The sequence below is a fragment of the Pimephales promelas genome, chromosome 1 (genome assembly GCF_988280905.1).
Source record: "Pimephales promelas chromosome 1, fPimPro1.hap1.1, whole genome shotgun sequence".
Taxonomy (NCBI): domain Eukaryota; kingdom Metazoa; phylum Chordata; class Actinopteri; order Cypriniformes; family Leuciscidae; genus Pimephales; species Pimephales promelas.
The window spans coordinates 308,332-319,529 of NC_142769.1; the positions used below are offsets into that span (position 1 = coordinate 308,332).

General features: G+C 36.9%; 1 protein-coding gene across 1 annotated transcript; it reads left to right on the plus strand.

The window, feature by feature from the left end:
• The first annotated feature begins 774 nt into the window (after window positions 1-774).
• On the plus strand, window positions 775-10,246 carry hacd1 (3-hydroxyacyl-CoA dehydratase 1). The gene is made up of 7 exons (XM_039673152.2): window positions 775-925; window positions 3,399-3,516; window positions 4,572-4,590; window positions 4,680-4,768; window positions 4,887-5,008; window positions 7,715-7,893; window positions 9,075-10,246. Exons 1-7 carry the CDS (start codon window positions 807-809, stop codon window positions 9,155-9,157), a joined length of 729 nt encoding a protein of 242 aa, XP_039529086.1. The 5' UTR covers window positions 775-806; the 3' UTR covers window positions 9,158-10,246.
• The last annotated feature ends 952 nt before the right edge of the window (window positions 10,247-11,198 follow it).

Sequence of the window (11,198 nt, forward strand, 5' to 3'; positions counted from 1 at the left end):
GGATGCAGTGGAGTAAAGCGTGGGATGCAGTGGAGTAAAGTGTGGAATGCAGTGGAGTAAAGTGTGGGATGCAGTGGTGTAAAGTGTGGGGTGCAGTGGTGTAAAGTGTGGGATGCAGTGGAGTAAAGTGTGGGATTCAGTGGAGTAAAGTGTGGGATGCAGTGGAGTAAAGCGTGGGATGCAGTGGAGTAAAGTGTGGAATGCAGTGGAGTAAAGTGTGGGATGCAGTGGAGTAAAGTGTGGGATGCAGTGGTGTAAAGTGTGGGATTCAGTGGAGTAAAGTGTGGGATTCAGTGGAGTAAAGTGTGGGATGCAGTGGAGTAAAGCGTGGGATGCAGTGGAGTAAAGTGTGGAATGCAGTGGAGTAAAGTGTGGGATGCAGTGGAGTAAAGTGTGGGATGCAGTGGTGTAAAGTGTGGGGTGCAGTGGTGTAAAGTGTGGGATGCAGTGGAGTAAAGCGTGGGATGCAGTGGAGTAAAGCGTGGGATGCAGTGGAGTAAAGTGTGGGATGCAGTGGAGTAAAGTGTGGGATGCAGTGGAGTAAAGCGTGGGGTGCAGTGGTGTAAAGTGTGGGATGCAGTGGAGTAAAGCGTGGGATGCAGTGGAGTAAAGTGTGGGATTCAGTTCTTTATATAATAAATACTTGTATTATATATATTTGTATTTATTTTTTTTGTGGGATGAGATTGTGATAATATGCCCTCATGATATCTCCAGATGTGCATGAGTGACTGAACAGGAGAACCCATCCCCCCTTCCCCCTCCTCCCCCAGCTGTGCACGCGCGAGGCTCGTGCGTGTGGTGTCATGGCGTCCGGAGAGGAGGACGGGTCTGTCGAGGAGAAACAAACCAACAACAAGAAGCGGATAAAAGGCACAATCGCCACGGCATGGCTCACCTTCTACAACATCGCCATGACAGCCGGGTAACAGATCAGTCTGAGCTGCTTTACTCGCTCAACACACTCCTGTGTGTCTGAACACACTCCTGTCTGTTAAGTTTCGCCGCATTGTAAATCACTCGACTGGTTGTTACTTAAAGCTACTTTTAAATCTCTAAGAGAGACTATTGGGTTACACTGTCATTGTTACATTGTAATTATACATTTAAGTACTGAGTAATATTAATTAACAACGAGTACTTTCTATAGGGTTAGGGTTTGGTTGAGGTTTAGTTGCATGTAATTATGCGTAATGTACTGTTATTACTACGGTAAGTACATGTAACATATGTAACACGGACACAGTTTAAAGTGTAACCGAGTGTTGCATTAAACCCGCAGTGTGTGTTCTACAGTGGTCAGTGTGTTGTACAGTGGTCAGCTGCTGGTTATACTGGGATATTCCTCTCAGAAACCGAAGCTCAGTGTTTCCTAATACGGATCCGCGCGCGTCACCGCGATATGTTTAGAACTCGCTCGACTGGCGAAATTCAACAAAGAAGAATAAAATGCACGATAATAATCATGAGACCGTTATTCACGTCATCCCGTGTGAACTCGATTCTGGGAAAAACAACGCGCTTAAGGTTCATTAGTTAATTTAATGTATTAACTAACATGAACTAAGCATGAGCGATACGTGTGTTACAGTATTTATTAATCTTTGTAAATGTTATTTCAAAAAATATACAGCTTTTCATTGTTTGTTCATGCTAGTTCACAATGCTAATGTTAACTAATGCAACCTTTGATTTTAACAACGTATATAAATGTTGAAAATAATATTAACTAAGAAGATTAATAAATGCTGAAGCAGTGTTGTTCATTCTCAGTGCATGTGAACTAAGATTGTTAACTAAAGAACCTTTTACACGTTACATTACTAATTATAAATTATGCATAATTACATGCAACCAACCCCTCATCCTAACCCTAAAGTAATGTACTTAATAATCATTACTTAATGTATAATTACACTGTAACACGGACTCCTTTAAATAAAGTGTTACCTTGTAATGAATAGTGTAGTACAATTGTTAAAATATTTTTTGTGAGTAAAAAATGGTATCAATGAACATGTATGCTTGCTAATGAAAATACACGTATTTTCTCATTTATAAAGTTTACTTTGTACTAATGTCAAATTTAAATTTTACTCATAAATCATTGTATTTTAATAATTTTTAAAAGTTTGACTAATATACTTAAGCACATGCAACCTGATTATAATTGTAACTATTAATGTAAAATTAATGTATTTTTTAATGTAATAAATCACAACTTCGCCATTACAAATGAAATGTGCAATAAATATTACATGACATATTAATTTCAGCTGAAATTGCATTAAAGGATCATTCTAAGTCAAATCAACCACGGTTAACAACAAAATTCCTGAAGAAAGACGTAAATAAATAGTGATGAAAGCCATAAAGTGAAATGTCACGGATGTATATTTTGGTCAAGGGGTGAAAAGACAATTTTGGGATTTGGAGCCAAATTTCATTGGGGTAATGACTTTAGAGAGAGGACAGCATCATTATGTTATTGTCACACAGAGATTAGTAGGTCTATTAGTCAAATCTGTGGACTTTAGCAATATTTTTTGCATTATATATGCCAACGGTGATTGTTTAAATATGGGAAAAGGCACTTCTTGTGTTTTTTCCCGAGGTTTGCATGCCTGTAAATCAAGAAGTATTAAAGATATCTCAATATCCTTTCAGATTCTGGTTCTTAATAAAGTTTTCTTTTGCTCTCCTCATTTTAAAGGCTCAGTTTAAAGGCTCCGTGAGGAAATCGGTCAATTGTACACATTTTCAGCGGTCAAAAACCAGATGTAGTTTTCTTTGCACACAGCTGATGCTTTTTTTATTTAAAGGGAAGAATAAATAATGTGGATTGTGGAAATTAAATATGTCAAAAAACTATGGAATACAACACACTTCTCTGAGTGCCACAAATACACAGAAACGGTCTGGTTTTTGACAGCTGAAAACGTGTACAATTGACCAATTCCCACATTCAGATCTCCACATCTCTGGCGTTGAACATTACTGAGCCTTTAAATGAAGAGATTTGTTAAACGATTTGCTCCCTCTCTTTAATATAGTTTGATATTTTATCTCCTACGCAATGACTTGTAACCGTCTGCATGCAAGTGATTAAATACTTTGTACTCTGAATCTTTAGTTAAATATCTATTATTTGTCTTTTATGAAACAAGACAAGCCCTTATATAGTGCTCTTTTTCCTTTGTCATTTCCAAAATCATAGTGGAGAATATCTAGTGCAGTCCCACAATGCATTGCGACGAGAAGTTGTGCTCTCAACAACTATATAATTCCCATAATGCACTGTGAGTGTTGCGTTTGGTGACTGGTTGAGTTTGCCGGTTAACTGAGTGTGTGTGTGTGTGTGTGTGTGTGTGTGTGTGTGTGTGTGTGTGTGATTGCAGGTGGCTTGTGTTGGCTGTTTCCATGGTCCGCTTTTACCTTCAGAAAGGAACCCATAAAGGCTTGTACAAACATATAGCAAGGACACTAAAATGTTTCCAGACATTTGCACTATTGGAGGTAAGATCAAATGCCTTCAAGCATCATGATATGTGATTTAAACCTTTACTTTATTTTATTTTCCAGTGTTGCAGTATTTTTATGTCTATTAGTTAATCTGGAAGAAAAAACAAAAACCTTCTCCTGTGAAAAAACCTTTTCTGAACCCATTTTTTTTAATACAAATTAATTTAAAAAATGTTTCCTCTTCCTCAAAGTCTTCTGTGACCACAATAGAAGTAAACCAGTGTTTGAGTGGCAAATTCTATTGGCCCGAATCCTCTGCGTGTTAAACTGAACTGCAGTAATCTTTCCAAATCGTCACTCGCCCTGTTTTATTAAAGGAGTAGTTCACTTTTAAAAAAAAACTTTTGCTGATAATTTACTCGCCCCCGTGTCATCCAAGATGTCCATGTCTTTCTTTCTTCAGTCGAAAAGAAATTAAGGTTTTTGATGAAAACATTCCAGGATTTTCTCCATATAATGGACTTCAATGGGGACCAAACCAAAAAACACTTTCAGTACAAAATGCAAACTTGTTCAAAGGGCTTTAAACGACACCAGACGATGAATAAGGGTCTTATCAAGCGAAAAGATCACTCGTTTTATAAATAAATAACAAAGTTTAAGTTTAATAAGCTCAAACGCTCGCTTTGCTCTGTTCTGTAACGCACTCCTGTTCGAACTCGTTCATCAAAATAAACAAATCTTTTTCCGAGTCATTTGGCGAAAGAAACGCATGAATTGATTCGGAAAAAGATTTGTTCATTTTGTTGAACGAGTTTGAACAGGAGAGTCACGAACCCGCATCCCGCATTAGCCTCATTAATTAACTACTACTATAGCGGTCGACCGATTTATCACCAGGGCCAATATATCGACTGATATTTGGCATTTTAAAATACTTTAGAAGTTACCAAGTGTTTATTTGACATTTTTATGTTTCAATCATTTGTAAATTTATTTATTCAATTCAAATTTTGGAACTGGGTAAAAAAAGACATAAAAGATCAGTTTTTTATCATGCTTTTATATCTCTGTTTCTTTTTCTTACGCTTTGGCTATTTTTATTTCAGATCGGACACTGTGCGATTGGTATGTACTATATTTTAAAGTGCGACGCTAACATATTTGCTTCCAGGGATATGAAGATATTTTCAGGTGTTGTTTTTGGTGTGTTAAAGGAATTGTGCGGACGTCTGTAATTGTGACTGGGGTCCAAGTGTGCTCTCGGATATTCATGGTCTGGTTTATTGCAAACAGCATCAGACAGGTCGGTGTGCATGAGGAGGACTGTTACTAATAATGGGAATGATGGGACATGTTCACTGTTCGCCAATCTCTAAATGGGCTGTAAATATTGTTTTCTCTGGTTTGAAACGCATACTAAGATTCAGAACGCGGAGAGCGTGATCTTGTTCTTAGTGGTGTGGACGGTTACAGAGATCACTCGCTACTCTTTCTACACTTTCAACCTGATCCACCATCTGCCGTACTTCATCAAGTGGGCCAGGTACGGCGTGGTTTACTGAGCATGCTCATACTCACACGCACGTGCGTAGAGCTAAAGGTACGCAGCTTGCTAGGATTGTTAGCCCTAACCCTAATCCTGTGTGTGACTTTTGATTTACGCGTGTTACTAATAGTACGGATTGAAAACAGATTTTGAACAAAAGAGACTTCACCAACGATTTCAGCACAGTAAACTAACACTGGCTCCTAGTAACCACAACTGCACTGAAATCCAGTGAGAAAAAGAGACAAAACACTTGCAGTTACCGTCACTTCCTGTTGCTTGACTGCTACTTCCTACTATATAGTGGGCGAAAAACTGCGTCTCAAAAGAAGTGTTTAAATTCCCAGTCCTCGTAATGACCGGCCACTTTCGGTGGGATTCTGAAGTGTTCATCCGACGGACACTTTTCTATCCCATGAGGCCACGGGAGAGGATTTATGAACGACATGGCGAATGTAAAACCTCCTCAACTCCCCAAATGTGGCCCTTCCATCTCACTTGCACAAAAACGCATGCAGTATTCCTTAAATTAATTAAAAAAGTCAATTGCAAACTCAAAAAAGAAAATTATGCAAACATGCAGTAATTAAATATCTTAAATAATACAAATAGACTTAAACGTACAGTATGTAATGTTTGGCCACCAGGGGGCACTCAATCAAAATAATAACAAAAGACGTACTTTGGGAAAGAGCGTGGGCTCACGGGAGTTGTCGTTGCGGTCAATGACCACCAGTTCATAGAGTGCCGAAGTGATGACATCATTTTGTAGGACGACTCGGACGCTAGCGGCGCGTTCACTCGACCGAAAAGCTCTGCATTTTCCCTATAGACTTTTGGAAAATCGCAAAAAATAAGATCTGTGTTTAACAAAAGAGTTTTGTCTATCAAGATAATCTTTACAAGTTAATCCAAAATTGATTCATTTTAAAGCTTATATAAAGTTTAAAAAACACAAGCAGGTTATAACTGTGTGTTCTGTGTCATCATAGATCAAAACGTGAAAATATTTTGAGGCTTTGTTCAGCACAGACCTTATTTCAGGCGATTTAGCAAAAACTCATTCAAAAATCCGATAAACTTTAGAGCGAGGGAACCGGGAGTGCTAATGCTAACTCACGTCCACGTTTGGCCTATAGAGGGACGTCGTAACTTCGGCACTCTATTGGAACGCGCGCGCTCTAACAATCACGTCTTTTCGAACAGAATTATCAGACCCCTATTATATCAATATTCCATCTAGCTAGTATTAATAGATATTTAAAAAACACGCTCACCTTTCGTTAACAATTATAATTACGTTTATACTATGATATGGAACAAGATAACGTTAGTGAACTGCATTTGAAGCTACTTTCTCCAGTTGCAAAATGATACTAGCAACTACTTTTTTCTTTCTTCGTCGTTTTCTTTGCTTTTATTGGCGGTAGTCCGGCGTTCCGCAGGAAGTTAGAGAAAATAGAGGTGTCAAAGGTTATATGACGCTATAGACGGGCGGCGAAACGGAAATAAAGAAACATCCCGTGTCTTCGAATTAAACGATACATTTCTCCGGATTTGAAAGTTGGTGGAAAGTGTCGGGATAATCTACAGTAAGTACACTTCTAATAGAAATATACAACATTGCTATTTTTAAAGCAAAGAAAATACATATTGTGCCTTTAATCTCACTTTATTTGCCAGTGTTTGATCCAATTTAACCACAGGATGAAGCAAACACGACTTTAGATAAACATCACGTCTATTTTAATTAGTTGTATTTATTGCTGAAGTAAGTGTGCTTAACGTTCTCCTTTTGCGATCCGGAACGGCAGAACAGCTGAAAGGTTTGTTTGAGCGTACACAATCTGCATTTTCTTCGTCACATTCGCCTAAAATAAAACTTTTTTATTATTTTGTTACTGAAAAACAAGCACGCAAGCTCAGGTCAGGAAAAAAGCAGTTAATTTTCATAAAGAGTAACTAAGTAAAGCGAGTAGTTGCTTTTTAGGGAGTAACTCAATATTGTAGCCAACATGACATCATGACTTTTGCGTAAGCATACACGCCAATTTCGAGTCAAGTGGCGTGTTATCTCGACGCATTTTGAGCTATCCGCGTGTATGTCTACACCATTAACGTCCGAGGGATTCCGCGTGAAACGAGGCAAAATGTAGATCTACATCTGGGGAGCGATCTTTTTCTTTCCTAGGATGGTGAGGGAACAGTCGTAAATCTCCAGTGACGGGATGGTTTAGGGGCGGGGTTGAGGTAAGTCATATATTTATATATACAGTAATAACGTTAAGTCAACGGCGTTCATAAACACGCTGAAAAGCGATTATGTGTGTTGATAACACGCCAAAAATGGAAATACGAATTGGCGTGTCATACATACGCTACTTCATGAGATCAGTAACGGATTACTTTTAAAAGTAACTCTGCGAATTTACCAGCCCTGCAGTCTGAAACTCTGCTTTGAAGATTCTGCGAATCATTTGTTTGTAAAGCAGTGATTGTGAGCGAGTATCGAACTGCTAATGTCACGTGATTTCAGGCTTTGCTACATCATTGGACCAGGACCAGCCAATATGCATGTGTCTCGCAATATTAATAACTTTCCCCAAAACTGAATTACGTAATAATTGTTGATGTGTGTGTTTGTGTGGTTATAATGTGTGATGTCGCATTTATTTTCCTGCTTTGTCTTTCTGTTTTCCTCAGGTATAACCTGTTTATCGTCATGTACCCCCTGGGAGTCGTTGGTGAACTGCTGACCATACAAGCTGCCTTGCCGTATGTTCGGAGATCAGGCATGTTCTCGCTCAGGCTTCCCAACAAATACAACGTGTCCTTCGACTATTACTACTTCCTGATCATCGTCATGCTGTCCTACATCCCACGTAAGAACAATAATCTAAAATGTCTTATTTACCTATCATGCTAGCCATGTGCTAATCAATGCTAGCAACGTGCTAAAATATGTAAGCCAACTGTTAAAACATAATAGCAATGTGCTAATTCATGTTCGCAAAGTTAAAACTTGCTAATTCATCCTAGTAACTTGCTAAACATGTTAGCAACATGTTAATTAATCCTAACAACCTGTTAAAACAGGTTAGCAAAACATAGTTCATGCTAGCAACATGCCAAAACATACTAGCCAACTGATAAAACATACTAGCAATGTGTTAATTCATACTAGCAACATGTTAAATCATGCTAGCAATGTGTTAAACATGCTAATTCTTGCTAGCAACATGCTATGTAAATTACAGAATCGCTGTCATTCACTGGAAGCCAAGGCTGATTTTCTGATTAGATTAAGGACTTTTTACGTGACCAGCGTGCTAAAACATGCTAGCAAACTGTTTGTTAGCAATGTGTTAAAACATTGTAATTCAAGTTAGCAAAATGCTAAAATATGCTAGCAACATGCTAATTAATAGTGAAAACCTGTTTAAGCATGCTAGGAAAACATGATTATTCATACTAGCAAGCATGTTAAAACATGCTAGAAATGTTAAAACATCCTAGCAACATGTTAACAAAATGTGAAAACATGCTAGAAATGAAAAAAAAAGATAATTCATTCTAGCAACATGTTAAAACATGTTAGAATGTTAAAACATCATAGCAACATGCTTATTGATACTAAAAACTGAGCAAAACATGCTCATTCATTTTAGCAACATGTTAAGACATGTTAGAATGTTAAAACATGCAAACAGCATGATAATTAATGCTAACATGCTAATTCATTCTAGCAATGTGCTAAAATATGTAAGCCAACTGTTAAAACATAATAGCAATGTTAGCAAAGTTAAAACTTGCTAATTCATCCTAGTAACTTGCTAAACATGTTAGCAACGTGTTAATTAACCCTAACAACCTGTTAAACAGGTTAGCAAACATAATTAATGCTAACAACATGCTAATTCATGCTAGCAATGTCGTTCTTTCCCTTTCCACTTCACTAAGTCCAAAGCTTATAAAACGTTCAAAGTTTAATACGCCGTTGTGAAGCCAACGTAAAGTTTGTCTCGATGAATTGGCTCTCTTCTCAAAGTTGTTTCTCTTCCAGTGTTTCCTCAGCTCTTCTTCCACATGCTGCGTCAGCGGAGGAGGGTTCTTCACGGAGAAGTCATAGTAGAGAAAGATGAGTAGAAGGAATCCCCAGCTAGCCGTCAGATAATTGAGAAAAGTTTATAATAAAACAATTAAATATGAATCAATTCTACTGCTATTAGTTACGGTCGATATTCCCAGGAGAACCCGTCATTAAGGTTCGCCACTCTCCCAGTTGTGTTTCACCTCACAAGGACGGAATCGCTTCATTCGTCAACGGAGATCTGACCCGAAGGATAAGGGATGGAGAATCCTCGAGCTTTGGATCTGGCATTAATAGTGGTTAGCGGTTAGCATTAGCATTAGCGCTAGCTCTAATCTCTCCTGGTCGGGACTGGGTTGTTGGGTGAACCGTTCCACACATTCTCCATCTCCACTTTGGGTTCTCATCCATGTTCTTGGACGGACAGATTCGAGATTAAAATAACGAATACTTCTTATCTTCTTCCATCTGGAGGTGGTGTTATAGCAGACTTCAGTACAATAGCAAAACCTGTGGGACTGACAAAACAATGTATAAACTGTTTGTTTTTTTAATCACTTGGCTACTTTATTTCTCACAATGCCATTCACACGCAATAGGTACTAAAACAAGCATGTAATTCAAATAAACATAAATGTATTAATATATACGAAAGTATCGTCATTATCTAGATATCATCTTGAAGGTTATCAATGATCTTTAGTCTGAGAACTGATTCTTTAGTATTATTAGTTATTTCAGAGAATTGCTATGTTGGGATTGAGTTTTCCCGCTATGATTATCTGTTGCTTCGGTGTTTACAGTAATAAACTGGGAGAGTTTGTACAGCTCGCGTTCATCTGCTGCTGAAACTTTAGCTCATTTGGCTCTCAGACCTTCTGTGTTGTTGTTGTTTTTATTTATAATTTGTTGTTTTTCTGTAAGAAACTTGAGTTCACAGCTCTTCTGAGGAGATTGTCTCTACGGTGCTTCATTGTCTTCCTCTCCTGTGCGGCTGAGGAGAGAGAGGACACGCTGTGACATCATTACATAGAATTGTGAAGAACATTTTCATGTGATTTAATTCAATACCTGTTAAATGTACGGATTGAATAAAGGTCTTTGAAGAAAGAATGAAAGAAACAATAAAAAGAACCATGACTATACATGTATGTACTCGAGCATTAGTTTTGCTCTCGTTGTGAAATGCTTACACCCTTAAACACCCTCAAAGAATAGTTTAGGAAAAACAAAAACTTTATTTGTTGAGAAAATTTGAAAAATGTAGTATAGGCCTACTCAGGTAGCGAGCTCGATCTTCGTCAGACTGGTTAACTAACTGTTTAATTGGACTGATTAACGGGATAAAAATGCAATTGTACCCAATTTTTGTTCAAAATGCACTTTCATTTTCTGCTAATTAGAGAGAAGAACTTTTATTTATATCCTCAAGATCGATAAATGTCTATTTATTTTTTTAGGACCCAGGTGAAAAGGAAATATATTTAAATTGTACTTATTTTGATATACTTAATGTATTTTAAGTGTACCGTATTAAATATGTATTAAATGTGCTAAATTGAAACAACTTCAAGTATATTAAGTGTATTTTAATATGTATTTAAGTTCAATTTTAAGGTAATAGTAATATATTTTATTATACTAAATTGTGCTAAAATGGAACCATTTTAAGTACATTTAATGTAATATAATAGCACTTATTTAAAGTGTATTTTAATACACTTTAAATCGACTTTAGAAATACAGCATTAGTATATTTTTAGCTTCACATTAATGCGTTCTAAGTATATTTTAAATATAATTTCAGCTTATTAATAATGTATTAGTAGAACACTTTAGGACCCACTATTAACATATTAAAAATATATTTTATCCAAAAACCATTTAATATAAAAATAATATATTTTAATGTATTAAAAATACAGTTAAACATTTTAATTCAACAAAACAAATATTTCTACAAAACACACAAACACTCTTTGAAAGATAAACTTTAATGCACTACATCAGTAAAGCATTATGAAAACTAAACAAAATACATTGACATAAAATGCATTGATTTGCAGAGGTATTAAACAGAACAAAAAATAAATAAAT

Bases quoted from the DNA above. Each gene is read 5' to 3' on its own strand.
- hacd1 (XM_039673152.2), top strand. From the start codon at position 807: ATGGCGTCCGGAGAGGAGGACGGGTCTGTCGAGGAGAAACAAACCAAC. The intron at 5,009-7,714 runs GTACGGCGTGGT...TGTTTTCCTCAG, and splicing joins TACTTCATCAAGTGGGCCAG to GTATAACCTGTTTATCGTCA. The intron at 7,894-9,074 runs GTAAGAACAATA...TTTCTCTTCCAG, and splicing joins CATGCTGTCCTACATCCCAC to TGTTTCCTCAGCTCTTCTTC.